The sequence below is a fragment of the Dermacentor albipictus genome, chromosome 1, assembly GCF_038994185.2.
Source record: "Dermacentor albipictus isolate Rhodes 1998 colony chromosome 1, USDA_Dalb.pri_finalv2, whole genome shotgun sequence".
NCBI classification, from domain to species: Eukaryota; Metazoa; Arthropoda; class Arachnida; order Ixodida; family Ixodidae; genus Dermacentor; species Dermacentor albipictus.
The window spans coordinates 487,653,024-487,670,442 of NC_091821.1; the positions used below are offsets into that span (position 1 = coordinate 487,653,024).

A 17,419-nucleotide genomic window follows, 5' to 3' on the forward strand; every position below is an offset into this window, starting at 1 on the left:
GACAGGGCGAAAACTTGCTACTGGCAGATTTGGTGGCAAACGTCAATGGCTTGTGGTCGGTGGCGATGAAGAAACTTCGACCTTCGAGGAAATGCCTGGAGTGATGCACAGACATGTAGGCAGCTAGAAGTTCACTGCCAAAGGTGCTGTAATCGCTTTCAGTGGAAAAGAGCTTGCGTGAAAAGAACGCTAGTGCTTTCCACGATCCGTCCACGGACTTTTGTAAGGCGGCTCCAACTGCCACGCCTGACGTTCTGGCATGAGACGAAGCAGAGCGTCGGGTGTTGGATGAACAAGAAGGCTGACATCTGCTGGCTGTGTCTCAATAGCAGCGAAAAAGCTAGACGCATTCTCAGACCATGCAATGGGAGTAGAGCTCTTGTTTCCCTGGAGTAGATCTGTAAGTGGATGAATCACGTGAGTACTTCGGGGGATGACACGGCGATATAAATTTATGTGTCCTACGAACTCGCGTAATTTACGTTCGCATGTGAGCTGAGGAAAGTCGTAAATCAATCGCGCTGTGTTAAGGAGCGGCCACATGCTATGACGGTCAACCTGGTGTCCAAGAAAGTCAAGATTAGGAGCACCGACCGGACACTTGGTTTTATTGACGATTAGGGCGTACTCGGCTAGGCGTTGGAATAGATGTGCAAGGTGTCAGAGACAGCCATCTGAATCGCGGCTGACAATGAGTACGTCATTGGTGTAGCCATAGCAGAACGGAAGACCTTCGGTGACTGTGTCCACGAAACGCCGGAAAGTTTGAGCGGCGTGGCGGAAACCAAAGCGTATCTGCAGGTATTCAAAACAGCTATTGGATAGTACCGTTCAGTGCGGGAGTTGGCCAACGTTCAGGGGCACTTTGGGAAATGAAGGTTTGCTTACAAAACGTACAGGGCTAGAAACAAGAAAACGCAGTAATTGTTTCTCGACGATCGGCAGCAAATCGTACGCTGCGGCCGGGGCAATAAGAACGTCTCTCTCTTTCCGAAGGTTCTGTGGCTTATAAGCCCTTCAGTCCGTCCGGGTCTCGTCATTTTCATCCAGCCGTAGGGTCCGTGTAAGTGGCGTCATGTTCGGCCAATGGGGACACACCATGGCCTCTATCCTACGATGGCCTCCCTTGTGGCGCTGCCTACTCACCTGGTTGTCCTTGAACGACCTTCCAGAGCTTCAAAACAGCTTTTGTTCGAGACTACGGTCAACTATCTAGAACCATGCCGGCCTCCAGGTACACTTTCGGGAAGCGTCACACAGGGGCGGGCGGGGGGCGGTGGAAGAGAAAAAAGCTCCACGTGCGACACACGAGGGCGGAAGATCCAGTGCCAGCCTGTCTGGCGGGTCCGATAGCATGGTCGACGCGTATCGGCATACCGTAATTGGAACCTGACTGCGAGTGGTTGCGCTCGAAGAACTTGACCGATGCTAATTAATGGCCCGTATATAACAATGCCAAAAGGTGTTACGACAGCAGTCTTGGGAATGTCCCAGTGCTCGTCAGGTATCTGATCGTTCACCTTGAGGAGGTCGCTCTTTGAAGAGATGGTTGCTCCATGTAGCGGTGCTGTAATATCCGCAATGTTTTTAGGCAGGGAGTAGCAATCGGAAATAGCGGCGTTGTTCAAGGTGCGGTATCGTCGGAGGGCCGCCAGTCACCTGGGTACTTCGTGGACACCATGTGCGGAGGACTTCAAAATGGTCGCATAGCGCCAAGCTCGAGTACATGATCAAATTCAGCTCTGGCAATCTCGAGTGGATCGGGTGCGATGCGTCGTGAACGACTCTGGAAAGGTGGCCCTGTGACACAAGTAACGTAAGTGACATCGTGCTTGACAAGATGCATGAAATTGGATGGACGGAGCTGGTTTGGAAATCCGTAGAATAAGGGCCAATAGACCGATGTAGAGGGCTGGCTGGCAACAGCAGTGCTGACACCGACTGTTGACGCTATGCCTTGCACCATTAGGGTCGTCGTAGATGGACGAGACGCTTGTGCGCCATGTCCACAAGCAGGTCCACCGAATGAAGAAAATCTGCACTAAGAATCGGATAAGCCACGTCCGCAAAGAGGAAAACCTATCGGAGAAGAGGCCGTAGTCCAATATTCAATGTGAGGGCGCGTTCACAGTAAGTGAAGATGTCAGTCTTCAGAACTGCAGAACTGCAGATCGGCGACGCTTCGGAAACACGCGAGGGTGGAAGAAGGCTAACTTCGGCTCCCGTGTCCGCTAGGAAATGGAGCCGAGACACTTTTTCGAAGGCGAATAAACGGCTACTTACTGGACCACTTTTCTTTGCCGCTTCTAGTGGTAAGCCGGAGAGTTTCCACCAAGAAAGTGCAGGGAGACGCGCACTTTCGGGCGGCTGCGCCGAAGGTGTGGTGATCCAGCACTCACCGGGGCACGGCGATGGGGAGGAGGAACGCCGGCGTGACGAGGATCGAGAGCGCGCAGATAGGGTGGCAATCTGCGCGGATAGATGGTCTATCTGGCTACAAAAGTAGTCGCGAAGAGCCTTCTGATCAGATGGCGAGAGGCAAGTCAATTCCCTTGTTGAGGAAGTCATCGCGATCGAAGAAATGGGTGGCGAGTCGATGCCCAACACGGAGTCGGAAAGTTGCGCGAGATTCGACAGAGATAAACAAGCTGCAGCAACGAGTACCATTCGGACGCTGGAAGGCAGGCGCTGCACGAAAAGTTCCAGGAGTAGGTCTTGATCGAAAGAAGCAGCCTTATCACTGAGGAGCTGCTGAAGACGGCGCAACACCTGTGACGGCTTGCAGTCGCCTAGTTCTTCACCTGAGAGTATCTACTGGAGACGTTGCCTCTCCGACGACGAAGTAGGAGCTCAGTCGACAAAATGTCATAGGGAGCAAAGTAAGAATGATGCCTCAGATTTCCCCAGCAATTTATGGAGGAAGCGTAGACACAACATGGTAAAATTTGGAAGTCTGCGATGGTATCTGGACCATTGATGGACTGGCTGTTGACTTGCGCTAGCCAGTGATGAGCTGGCCAGAATTTTGGGAGGTGGAACGAAAAAGCGGAGACGCTGCGGAGTTGGAGACGCTGCGGAGTCGGGGGAGACTTGTGTGGAGTCGCCGGTGTATTCCATTCACCCTGTAGTCAGCACATAGTCGCTAGGTTTCGAAAGCCACGATAAGTGTAGATGCAGCGTGCATGTGTTTAGGTGATGCAATCGCGTAAACACAAGTAAACACAGGACAGATCTACAAGAGGAACTTGTATCTGAAACGCTTCGAGGCGAGAAGAGGCAGTGACTTCCGATGCCACACAAACCCAGCTCTTCTTCAAACGTCAAAGCTGCATATGAACAGCTGCATATCAACAACTCCATCGGGTGCTTTTGAGGCACATATTTGCGTAACGCGTATTTTCAGCATAAACATCTTCCTCATTATTATTGTATCGTCGTCATCATTACTACCCTATTGTTGACTCCAGGACCATGATCACTCCGGACGATTTTCAGTTATTCCTGCCTGGAAGCAGCTGCTCCTATCTTATGGCTGCCATTTAGCTAGTTTCACCACACCGCCTACTTCTTCGCAGTCCTCGACTGGGAATTTCTTGGCACCTATCCGGTAGCTGTGATAGAGCCGCGGTTATCCACCCTACGTATCACATGACCAGCCCAACACCATTTCTCCCATTTAGTGCCGAGTATCACATCGGCTACACACGTTTGCCCTCTAATGGGCAAACGTGTCCTCTAATGGGCCTTCATGTCTCTTCACGTATTGCCTAACATTTTTCGTTCGACCGCTCGTTGCGCGGTCGCTAACTTTATTCAGCTCCATGTTTCTGTTGTATGTGTCGATACCTGTGTAACGAAGTAATTCTACACATTTATTTACTCTTCATGAGTATATATTCCATCCGTGGGCGTTCCAACCCATTTTTATTCTGCTGTGTCTTGCCGTCTCATTATCACGGTCCCCTGTGAGCAAGTGGCCTCGATAAGCATACCATTCCACAGATTTTACAGGCTGTCTGCGTGCCATGAATTTTCGTTGTCTTGCCAAGCTACGGTAAATTCTCTTTGTTTCCGTATTATTTTTCATCGATACTCACACTTTCTTTATGATTCTTTAACTAAGATCCTCAATCATTTGCTGTGATTTACCTGCAGCATTGATGAAAAAAAGAACGTCACCATGAAATCGCAAGTTATTCAGATATTTACGGCCTATGCTCACTCCAAATCTTTCCCAGTCTAATAGCTTGAATGCTTCTAAGCACGGAGCCAATAACACGGTAGCAATTTTTTCTCTTTGTCTAGCCCTTCGCCACAATGGTATTTTCCAGCATTGCTGGCTAATTATGAGAGTAGCTAAAATATTTGAAAAGACATCAGCGTATGCGTCCTGTACAAGAAGTATTTCTAACATGCGTCATAGGTACTAGTCTTTACTGAACACTTGCTATTTCTATTTCTGGCTAATAACACAAAAACGCTTACAACAATCTCAAGTTTACGTGTCTGCGCCGCCCTACAGCACATTACCTGCCTTGAGTGATGCTGCATAAAACACAAACCAGATGAAAAATAAACAAATTCTGGGTTTCGCGTGCCAAAACCCCGATTTGATTATGAGGCACGCCGTTGTGAGGGACTCCGGATTAATTTTGACTACCTGGGATTCCCTAACATGCAGCCAGTGCTCGGCACATTGGCGTTTTCGCATTTCGCCTCCTATAACATGCGGCTGCTGCGGCCAGGGATTCGATCCAGCGTCCTTGGGCTTTGAGCGCAACGCCATAAACACGACACCACCACAGCGGGTGAATACAAACTGATTCTGAATGCTTCAAGAACTATTCCTTCGTGATAAGTGAAAATCAATTGTGTTAATTTGTCCTACCAAGAGCGCAGGAAACTGAATCCTATACGTTCATTACTTCGATAGCAATTATATAAGCACTTCAAACACATTTCTGCGGTCGACGTCACTGGGAAGTTCAGCCACATTCAGGTTCTCAAACAACGCACGCTTCATGTCTTAGACAGCTCTAAAGGAAGAACGTGCTGAGTAAACAAGAATCAGTGAGTGGCGGGGGGGGGGGGGTTCACTAATGTGCTGTTGTGATGAAGTTTCACATGTATCATGGGACAAGAAGATGTAGCGAAGTGACGCAGCTGTTAGTGTTGTGACGCATAAGCTCACCAGGGAGGCGACAATGGGGGGATGAGCTCCGGCAGGGGCAAGTCCAGGTCCTCAGGTACGAAGACGACGAGAAGTGCCACTCGAATAACTAGGCTTAGTAGCTTGGCATTATGATTTATACTCTACACATATCAAACATAAAACGAAGTCATCCCCGTCGTCGACGGCCTACCTGACCGGCCTGGTCCCCCGTGAAGTTGCGCCGTGTGCTGCTGTCTCCTTGCTCTCTTCAAAAACTACTCAAAACATTCCTTAAACGAGTTTCTGCCGCATTCAATGGTACCGCGGACCGGCGGAAGGCGCAGGTTTATTCACCAATGGCCTGTTTCGACCTATCAGGCAGGCCAACAGCATCCAATAAGGGCCAGAGTTCAAGAGGGCGAAAATGGTCGCGAAATCACTCTGCACACAAAATCAATTCGCCCATTTTAGTCAATTTTTGACGCCCAATACAGCCAAGCGTGGGAAGAGGGCGCGCCACGTGCACGCAGTGATTGTCAGGTGCGGCGGCGTCGGCCGGGCGGGATCACATGCCCGAGGCGCCGTCGCGGTCATTTCCAAACAAAAGCTTCCCCCGCATCGAGAAACTCTCAACATTCACGGAAAGAAAGAAAAGGGGGCCGCGGTAAACTCTTTTTGCGACAAAGACATGGGTCAACTGAACCATGAAATCGAATTTGGCGTAACAACCATTTACGGGCACTGAAACGCATGGCCTCCGGCGGTACTTCTAAGTATAGTCAATGCCAGCTTATGAATATAATCTGAACAGCATACCACGATTGTTCTTTGTGGTGCTGAGTTATAGGTGCAAATCACAGAAGACAACACAGGTACGAAGAAGAAAGCTAAGAGCGTGGAAACGCGTAATGAAAATTTATTCGTATAGTTTCGGGCAATTTGAAAACGGAAGCAGCGTCTAGTTCACAAACGCTGTACATGAAATTCAAGCCTAGGTTAAGAGGAACAGCAGGAAATTTGTAAAGGGCAGGCAGGGCGTAGAAAAAATTGTACGTGGCTTTCTCAATTCTAAAACTAACAATTGAGAAAAAAGAAACGCACAAACAAATAAATTCTGGAGTTTTATACCTGCCAGAACCACGATGTCATTTTGAGAGACACCGTTGAGGGTAGGGCCGCCGGATTATTTCTGAACTGTGAACGTGCACCCAATGCACGATGCAGGGGTATTTTTGCATTCCGCCTCCCTCGGAATGTTTCCGGAACCGAACCCACAACCTTGAGCTCAGCAGCTTAACACCGCAGCTATGGGGCTACAACGCCGATTAGGAAAGGCGATGGAACGTGGCATAAGATTATACGCAGCTACCATGGACGGGATAACGGAACTATCCCGGTGCAATGGTAATCCTTTATACGCTTCGTCATATGTCTATGCTGCGCCCCCGCCCCAACGTTATCACTGGGAATTGCCGTTCGTGAATGAAAAGAAAGGATTAGAATCGAGCGAAAGGAATGCGCTCTCAGTATGTAAAAAATGCATCATTGAATGCGCCGTGATGACTTGGTATAGATGTAGTTGGAGACCTGTGGGAGACGCATTTATCCTTTAGGAGACATAGTTGATGATAATTATGGTAATGATGATCAGCTGTCATGCTGCGAAATGCTAGGAGTACTGGCTTTGTAATGCGGACCTTCACAGCCTCAGGAGTGACCACGCGTCCCTTCGCACTTAACGAACATATTGCGGGTGCATGTGTTTGCATAAGTTTGATAATAAAGGCTCGATGTGCGACGATTTACTAATTAAGCAAAGTTTCGAATTCGAGTTTTTTGTTGTCACCTGTTGAGCGCGGCTCCTGAGTGCGAAAAAAAAGGAACACAACTGATAACGCAAGTATGAGCAATGCAATCGGGCCTGTAGACTGCTTTTCTCTCATTAAGTGTATCATTTTGACACCGGCTTCCTTATTTGTTAAAATCGAATGCGCAATACTAACATTCTTTTCCACTCACCTTTCGACGCTAGAACATCGCAAGGAGCCCATAGCTGCACGGCCAACAAGCCCACCGACTGCGCACACGGAGTAGGTAGGATACGACGCTGTGCAACCGAAAATGCGCTGGCGAAGCATGAACGGCTCCTCCCAAGAGAAGTAACTCCTTGTTATTGGCATCACAGAGCTGAACCGTGCCAAGCTGTGAGTCATCGCATGCCGTAGTGCCCACACCCATGCCGGAGATAACGAGTCCTGAAGCAGTCAGTATTTCAAGCGTATTTTCACACATTAAGCGGCTCAGACTGAGACCCGACTTGAAAGCGATCATAAACACCTATATAGCAGAAGCACTTTGCTTTTTGTTGCTTGAGTATTTCGACGAGCAGTTATATCGGCGTAGTTTCTTGCAGTTATTTCGACGTCTTTTTCCACTCCTTTCGTGACGTTTCCGACCTTTATCTACAAGCAAGCGCTTTTCCCATCATACCTGCAATACACCGTTCCCGACCAAAGGCGGAATCGGGTTGCGTCTCTTTTACGAGCGAGGCGACGCCGGCAAGTGTCTCGTCAGTCACGTGCTGCCACGCGACCGTCCCTGCGCACGTGAGCGGGACGCGCGACAGGCCTCGCGTCAGGGCGCCAAAAATGTGCTTAAACTAGCGCGTTTATTGCGACAAGCGCCGTAAACGCGAGACGACCGCGTCCGTTCTTGAGGGAAGCCTCTTTGCGCAGACGCACGCCGTAAAAAGCGAAGAGGAGAACAAATGAGAGAAAGGAGCGTTACAGGGTGCCTATCGCTTCTATTTCAGGAGTTCGGACGGCGCCCGAGTGGCTTGCGATGTTGCACATCGGGAGGGTAAAGTACGCGCGAACGAAACGATAAGCCGACGCCACGTTCTACCCTGCGGTCGTCTGAAAGCCCGATGTGCCGCAGTTGCCCGCTTGCATACATGCTCGCGAAACAAAAGAAAGCCCGCGAACAGACCGTAAAAAGAGCCGGCGACAAGAACGCATCGACGGTGTTATCTGCGCAACCTCGGTTGTCAAACTGGTGGGCAAGCGTGCATCCTCAGCAGTACGCCAACAGCGCGGGGACAAAGGCGGTCAAGTGACAACCACCTTGCACGCGATGGGCGGAGCTCGCCTCGTGGGGGAGGGGAAGGCGAAAGAGTTTTACGTCAGGTAGGGTATTTTCCAGGGCCGCGCGCGATTTTACGGGGAAGATAAAAAGGGAAATCCAGCGCCAGCTGATGTCGGGTCCCTAGTCTGCTTCCATGAAAAGCTAAAGTGTCAGTGCACGGGGTCGCGGTCGCCACTACATCGGGAGCCCTGCAGTACGCTTCCGCAGAATCCGTCGGGTGAAGTTGCAGTTGGCGCTCACGTGTCGTCCCCGTGAGCTCTCGACACACGCTCAGGCAGGCGGGAGCGCCAGCTGCCGCGGTCGCGAGCCGCTTGCATCGCCGAGACTCCACTCGACGCATAACAGCGTCCGGTGCGGGATCAATCCCGTCGCCTGCTCCGATGGGCCGCCATTCGTACGCCGTAGCGAGCATTGCCAACGGACATGCCGCGCCACAGGTGAGTTAAACCGCCGACTGCGAGCGTTGAACATCTTCGCGCATTGCAGTTTCACGGCCGCTGGATCCAGCGGCCGTGGCAGTTTGTTCCCTAACCCTCGACGCAACGCCTCCCTGATATCTTCGACGAGGCCTGACGACTCACCGCACCTTGACTTCAGGGGGAACGTGGGATGAAACGATGTTGACAAACAAAATTGTGCCTCCTGCTTTGCGAAATACACAGCGGCGCTTAAAACACAATGACGTGCCACAAAATATAAAGTTAAGGAAGCCGAGCATGGGTCCACAACAGATACGGAACATTATATTCGGTCTGTAATCCTGAAGTCAATAGGTATTTGTTTGGCATCACTAGCACGTTATGGCCCGCAGATGAAGCCAGTACCCAGGCGCACAGGTATGCCGCTATATACAGAAAATTTCACGCTTCCCGAAAGTGCTACCTTCCTCTTGTTGAGTCGTAGAATATACTGAGAAATTAGCCGGGTCTTACTCAACGGGGATCAGACCCGGGTAACTATGGGAGCACTGGGACTGGTTGTCTGCAGCCGAGACCCCCTCTTTGAGTCCAAGGTTGTTCGGTGCATACATGGTAATACAATAGAAGATCCGAGTCGTGGAAAAAGAGTAAACCCATAAAGAATTTGAAATGATGGCTCGAAGTCTCGTAAGAAGGAGTAGATGGAAATGAATAAACGTGGCTTCGTGTAGTGACGTGATCTGTGAACACTGGGCCCGAAGTCCGTGTCCTTTTGCGAACTAGATCGGTCGGACGAATAAAGTGCACCAAAGAAACGCCCAATTTACTGCGGCCAGTAATAGGACTTGCATGTACTTTTCAATCCCTAATGGCGAGCAGAAGCCGGCTTCCTTGCGACGGGTTAAATTTTTGTCAAACGAATTTTAGTCCTACAGCTGCTTGGACCCGACAGGACACGGGACACAGAAAACCCAAAGGTGTGCGGCAAGCGCAACACATAGCGTGAACGTGCCGCAGGAGAGAGGGCGCACGCTTCTTAGGCCCGAAATGGGACATTGTCAGTGACCTACAGTGTATCCTCATGAGATCCCTTGTATGTACACTGGAATGTAGATCGCCTTGATACATATTCAAATCAACTCTGAAACAATTATGTAGGCATTGATCTGAAGATAAAATCGCACGGAATCATACGGATATTCTTGCCGTCACCTTTTTTTTCAGATTCAGATTTATTGTTTCCAAAAACAGAAGTAATTACATGACAAATATACAGACGAGGGTCCCATAGTGAAAGAACTGTAGTGGGACCCTCGGTCAATAATAACAACATTGATGGTGATATCAATAGTCAGCAAATTAGCGTATTATAAACAACATCTATAGATCGAATACATCATTAGACATGTCATTTACAATGAAACACGAAAAAGAACGTTATAAAAGAAAGTCGGAAAAAAGCATGGGTAAAATACAAGAAATGACATGTGAGATAAAAGTCAAAGGTACACCGCCAGGTCGTAGTTAAGTTATCGCAGGAAATGATGCTTAAGGTGATTCTTAAAAATTGCAAGAGAAGTACAGGATTTTATGGTTGATGTTAATTCATTCCAAAGCAAAATTGCAGCGAAGGAAGATGAATTAGTCATGTTTTATCGAACATGACTAATTTTAGATATACTCATTTGCTGTCACAGACGTCGCCAACCGATTGTGAAGGGCGCTTAGAATATTGCGACTTCACATGAAAATCGAGAACTTAGCATCAGCATGCCAACCTATCGGTCCGAGTTATACATTCATAACTGTGTTTAGGCAAAGAGAACTGTTTTTTACGATAATGAACACAAGGGAAAGGTTACTTTCACCAAGTACATGGTGGTATTGCATTCAGCATTAAACCATGGTATTCTAAACAAAAACGAAAATTGACTTCTCACTGTTGTAGCACACCACTCAGTAATAAGATACAATTTGAAAAGCGCTAGTGCCGCTTAGTTATCTTTAGGCCTGCGAAGGATATACAGTGAGAGCATGTGCATATGGGCCAGCTTACTCATTCCATCCTTCAACACGGGGTCTCTACAGCTTACAATATCGAGGAGTGCGCAAGTAAGGTTCGGTCATGAGGCGAAAATTTCATACATTCATTTGCAAGGTCGAACAAAATTGGAGAAGAAGACTGGCACACGTGCGAAATATTACGCTTTCTGAGGTAGGTCAAGCCGGAGGAATGTCTCTTTAAGCGAGCTGAAATAAAAAAATGCTAAAGCACGTATTAATATGTAGTATGCACGAGCATGCATGCTGTGAAACTCACTAATGGCATAGAGAGCAGAAGGTGTTTGCGCTGAATGATCTAGGTCTCGGCAGGAGGCTACAACTTGTGCAAGAAATCAATGTGCCTCAAAGTGAGCGAACTTGAACGCGATTAAGACCCTGAGCGTCTTATGCGTGATTTCTGAGCATTCAATGCTTTTTCGCGTCGTTTACGTCACGCTACAGCCTGCTATATGACTCAACAATTCGGATGATGTTTCAATTCACAGGCACGCGCTGACTCAGACAGCGCAAGCTTCCTCGTCGCGGAGTGGCAGCACTCTTTATGAGCGGTACGGTATTGCAACATCACTGTTCAGGAAGTGTGTTCAATTTTAGCATCCAACAAAGGCTTGTCGCCAACTAAATGACAGCGCCCCACTTTTAGCGTGCAGCTTACAGCGTACAGCGAAGCATGCGTAGTTTTCACGAGGTTAGAGCGGCTCTCTGACAGGCAAGTAGCACAAAACCATGATTAATTAAATTCTGAGTCTTTCTGTGGGCCGAAATCACAACATGATTACCAGTCGCTTTATAACTCCAAACTCATACCAAACTCATTAGACTATACTCATTACTATACCAAACTAATTAGTAATAATTTTGACAACCTCGGGCTCTTTGACGCGCATAAAAGATTAAATATGAGATTAGGCTGCCGTGGCCGAGAATCGACGCCTCGAACTTGTGCTTAGCAGCGCATCGCTGTAGCTGAAGAGACATCGCGGTGCGTGAAAATAATAAGGAGCATTTTTCCCATCTGTGCTGTCCTTTATGCATATGAGGACAACCTATGCACAAGCAAGACACAAAAATTAAATTTTGGTGCATTACGTGTCAGAACTACGATGTATTAGGAGCACGCCGTATTGGGGGGGGGAGGAGGGGGGGGGGACTCCGGGGTTATTTTGACTCTCTGTGGTTATTTAACATGCACCCAGTGCACTGTAATCGGCCTTTTGGCCATTTCACCCACATCGAAATGCGGCCGCCACGGCTGGGATTCGATCCCGCAACCTCATGCTTAGTATCGCAACACGAAAACCACGACGCCCTCATGGCGGGTTCAAGCAATATAGCCACCATAAATTCTATTAGGGCTTTGGGGGGGGGGGGGGGGGTCAGTAAATTGCTTTGGAAATGGCAAAGGGAGTTATCCATTGGTTATACCGAGGGCATAAAATGGGCTCCAATTAACAGTGGCGCGACCCTACCATAAGATAACCCCAGGAGCCAGTTTAGAGAAAAAGAACTGACAGCTGGACACAGATTCAGAACAAGTAGAGAAGCAGACGTTCAATTGTTGAAAGTATTTATTGCTAGCCGTATAAAACATAGGGTGACGTTCCCAAACTAATCATAATTTCAATTTCTGTTAGTAATTATTGGTAGCATGTACAATAATAATGGCCAAATGAGCACAGTCATTGCACAATAAGCGCAATAAGCAAATCACATGTCATTCGGAACTTCTAAAAGCTGTTCAAACTTGTATTTTACCTTAACACCTGACTTTTCTTGTGTATACATGTTAACCACCCTTTACGTAACACAGCGAATGTGGTCTTTAATGTAATAAAGTGAAATGAAATGAAGTAGTGCACGCGTTCAGCGGCGTGGCGTCCTGCTGGTAAATTCGAAGGGCTCTAGGGTCGCGTCTAACAAGACACTTCAGACAACAGTTGGCGGATAAAACAAGTTTCCTGTAATCCAGCTGCTGGCTATAAACTCAATTTAGGTAAAAAAAGCAAAGAAGAGCTCGGGTTTTCCATCTCCGCGCCTAAACAGCTTACGTGTAGCTTTAGGGTTTGCGCTGCCAGCAAACGCGCACACTGCACCATTTACAGCGAACTCGGCGATTCAAAATATGCGGCTAGCGAACTTGCACACAACGGCTAAACAGTCGAACGACCTTGCCTCGACGCTCGCCGCAGTGTCCGGATAAGCACCGGCTCGCCAAAAGGCAGTATCGACAAAACAAAGGACGCGGACGTTGAGTGGTCAACAACGACGTGAAGGCCTTCTTGCTCCCGGTTTCATCCCTATCGCGAAGCATTGCGGATGTTGCGCCACGAAGGTCGATGAGCGCTTCACGAACTCGGGTTATTCTACGCATGGCCGCTGGGACTTGTTATTGACTTCTTTCCTGACGAACGCAATACAGCACGGCCTTTTGGTCGGAGATCGCTCAACCACGCAGGACAAGCCTTGCTTTGCCGTATGGCACTTACGTACGTAATTCGTTTACGCAACCAAGTACCTAAGTTCCATAAATTCGTGAAAATAAATTCCAGTCATACAATGCATAAATGAATCCAAGCTGTGGTGACTCTCAGAATCACTAGCGGTAAATTTTCGACGCTGCATACCTGCAGCTAAAATGTAAAATAAAAGTCGACCAGTAAGCATTTGCTCGGGAATAGGAATATTTAATTGCTTGTATTCCTGCACAACTAGCAGTTACACTTGTTAATGTGTTATCACTTAGGAGCTCCCAGAGATGCCAAGAATGCAAAAAAAAGAAAAATATGAAAATGCCACAAGCGGAAGATTTGAGTGCCTGCAAGTCATCGAATACTAAAGGAGAATCCCCTTATCAGGAGCGGAGGGGCAAGCTTGCAACAGAGAAAGTTGCATCGTTTTTGTGATTGGCAGAGTTCCTGGGCGCACCCAAAGCTACAACGACCGTCTACGTTGAGGTACCTCCTTCGATTCTTATCGTAGGCGCATTTCCCCAGCGTTGCGTTGACTCCACGCTTGTACTTATCAGTCGAGGAAGGTCCTAAGTATATTCCAGGAACAATGCAATGCCAGGACTCCCCGATTAGTTTCAATGCGTCATGCCACAAAGCGTCACGAGCGCCGACATGGCGGCAGAAGTGAACAAAATGATAAGATATGACTCGGAATACAGGTTTTGTACAAAAAACTAAGGAAATTCCATGTTTCACTAGAGTGAACGGTTCGCGCACTTTTGCAAATTTTTCGTGCAGCGCGAAATAAGAGGGGAGGGGGGGTTGAGGTTGTTGCAGGTTACCCTGGCCTCATAACGCCGCACATGTATTGTTTTCGCTGGCTTAGAGTGCGGTGGAATGTATAGTTTTTTGCTTCTCGTACGAGTAACTTTTTTTAATTCTTTAGGGTCGTGTTTGAAGTATGAGCATTCATTTCATTGAAGCACACCGTACTGGTATCCGAAGCGGGATACAATCTATGGCCTGTGCAAAGCCACGTTTGGCATATGGTGATTTGATGCGTCGATTAAACCATAAGCATTGTCTTTATACACGTCATACTACAGTGGCTGCCACTGATACTTTATTTTTATTAACAGTCAATTTCTTATCCTCCTCGTGGAAACATAAAGCGCCTCTATCTCGTAGCAAATGGCGTCAAGTAGCAATACTTTTCACGGATGCGTATACCTACTCAGCGTCGAGCATTTCCTTTCCACAATTTTGGAAGAATATCCATTTCCTTGCCTATTGGAATATGGTTCTAATAGGACTTCAGCTTTTCAACGAATGCACAATGGCAAATGCAGGAGGATAAGAAAATTTCCTATGTATTCTCTATGAAAACATGTCTTAAAACAGTGCGGTATGTTTCCAAAGCCTCCAAATAAAATTGAGAACGTGTGGCGGCAAACCAAGCACCTGCAGTTCTGATTGCATGTGTGCCATTTTTTACTTTCTTCATATTTGTCATATAGTAATGTATGGTGACAGTCGATCATTTCTGCACGTAGTGATTAACAATTATCCAGTCCTAGTCCGAAAGTAAGTACCCTATTACCTTGACTGTTCTCTTCATCCGAAGCTACTTGGAACGATGATCATTGATATTCAAAGAACGTACAGGTTTATTTTACAGCGAAGCTGTATGTGGCTAAAACGACAGAAAGCTGAGCTAGTTGGTGAGGATTCATAATGCAAAGAAGGGGTAAGGCATGCAGACACGGACACAAGTAATCAACACGAACGCCGGCCATAAACTGAAGGAATCACTAAGGCGAAAAAAAAGAAGACATAAAACTCATCTGTGCATGCTCTGGCATGGTGGCAGCACGTGTGAATCGGGTACGCGTGCCGGTCTACGTGACTTATTTCTTTGTGCGCCTCAGTGCTTCCTTCAGTTGATAGCCGGCGTTCATGTTGTCCACTTCTCTTCCCTTGTGTCCGTGTCTGCGCGCATTACCCCTTATTTGCATTATGTATATGGCTAGCCGATTCATCTGTCAAACTGTCGCCTGCACACCAAAACATTCTCCAGTGCAACCCCATGAGCATGCCCTAAAAAAATTAGAGAGGGGCGGGCGATTGGCTGCGCCAGTAGTGACGTCGTTGATCTGCGTCCCAGCCCAGCGCAGGCGCGGAAGTTTCGCTTCGGCTCCGAAGTGGACAGGCGACGCGTAATACGCACTCCTGAGGAGCAGGCAGCTTTCGATCATCAACGCCACGAGGACAACAGGGAACGAGCTCGTCTGCGCCGTGCCGATGCTGCAGCCCGGGCACAAGAGCATGCTCGTGCGGCCGAGTATAAGCAGCAACTGCGTATCCAGGATCTGGCAGCCTACGAAGGCTTCGTTTAATGCACCGCCGGGATTACCCAGTACTAAGCACCACGGCCACACGTTTCAGCTTCGCTGGTTACCCATCTGTACGGAGTGTTTCAGAGGTGATTTTATGGTCTCCGGATCTTACTCTTGAAAGCAAATCAAAGTGTCATACAATGTGACGAATCGGGATCGGAAAGTGTCGAATTCTTTGCGATAATGCTCCTAATTACCTTGATAAACATTGACGCGTGCGTGCCTTTGCTCAGTATACAGGTGCTTCGGTGTACATTATGCTGAAGGCTAACAATTTCTCATTAATAAAAAAAAAACTCTGAGCGTAGAAGTGACAGTACACAACGAAGACGCTCTGTGCTGCTTTTATTTTAATGCTAGATGCCTAATTTTTTTTCAAGTACCTAAAGCAGACAAACAAACAAAAAAACAAGAAAACGTGGATAAAACATGGTTGCAAATTCTTCCTAAAGGTGCCGTGGATTGTATATGTTGCTTAGGATTGTAATCATTCTAGTTTGAATCGCTGGTTGCCGGGAAACGATAAGACATTTATTTAAAATGTGTGACTCGACTCAGAAAACCAAGTGACCAGATAACTATGCGGCCTGTACAGCAAACGATTCATCCCCAAGCCAGTCCGTGAAAACTTCCTGCGGCCGCACACCATCTATCGCCCTCCTTTTTTAGCGACTGCTGTCCCCTGATTCTTGCAACGCGCTGGCTTTTTATCCTACCAAAATCTTCAACGCCACCTGTCAGCAGCTAAATAAACATAGAGCTACGTCTTAGCGCAGACAACGCTGTAGAGCTTTCGGAATCAGACAACACAGCCATTATTTCGCTAGCTTAAGAAGCAAATGAAGCTAACGATTTATCTGCACCGCCATCCTTCCATTCACGTATTTTCTTGGCAATGATCGCACGCGCACAGGGCAATTTTTTCTCCTAATCATAAATTCAATGCTGTCATGAAATACTCCCTCTACCATCCCCTGTCCTACTCTACAATTCGCAGCCTTAATTGTGTATACTAATGCCATTCAGTGGCAAAGCTCTGACATGGACGTTTGATCCATTGTTTACTTGTTTGTGCTTTCTCGTAGCTTTAGCCAGCGACCTGCGCAGAAAGCATGAGGACCTCGCGTTGTTTCCAGGGGAAAAAAATCTGCTGATATATAATATAATGCGAGAGCCCTAACAACCACATCATTCCTCATCGCACAGAAATAAAGGTTATCGCTTCTGTCAAAGACGGAGTCGGTCCTTAAGCTTGCACTCTTGCTTAAGAATGTATCCACAATTATGAAAATATTGCGAGGTTTCACCACTAATGAACTTGACACTGCCGCGATACAGTCAACTTAGGGCACTCAAGTTTCTTGGCGTTTTTTTAGCTGTGGTTTACCTCTATAGCTGTCCTGGCTCTCACGTGTCTCTATGATCATGCGTACGTGTGCGCTGCCTGCGGTGACAGCTTCCGCCTGTCAAGCTCGTCTCTCTGACCGTTTTACACTCTACGTGCTCATCGTCTTGTTGAGCTATCTGCCAGCTTGGCGTTTCAGAGGAAAGATCTGCCTGCTGGACAGCTGGCGCTGCGCTAGCAGTCGGCTTCTTCTGTCATTCCGGGATCGCTGATAGCTTTCTTTTTCTGTTCTATGCTTGCTCTTGCGTCACGGCTTCTGTGTACATCTGTTTTGCACCTGAGTCCCGTTGTATTCCGCAAGTGGGCCTTCCATGCATACTGGCCGTTCAATAACCGGTCTTTTAAACGCTGTGAGGATATCACTTTCATCATCATCATCATCATCATCA

The 17,419-nt window shown here is 47.7% G+C and overlaps 1 protein-coding gene across 4 annotated transcripts in view; it reads left to right on the plus strand.

Moving 5' to 3' along the window:
• Positions 1-17,419, plus strand: part of LOC135912659 (uncharacterized) — a 170,309-nt gene that overhangs the window by 123,413 nt on the left and 29,477 nt on the right. The window contains exon 1 of one of the 4 annotated variants that reach the window (XM_065445169.1): positions 8,329-8,733. The exons of 2 other annotated variants lie outside the window; for them this stretch is intronic. In XM_065445169.1, coding sequence (XP_065301241.1) covers positions 8,677-8,733 — 57 coding nt within the window. In that variant the 5' untranslated portion in view covers positions 8,329-8,676. Of the gene's footprint in view, positions 1-8,328; positions 8,734-15,569; positions 15,712-17,419 lie in introns of those variants that run through there. One more of the 4 variants, XM_065445160.1, reaches the window with a different exon arrangement.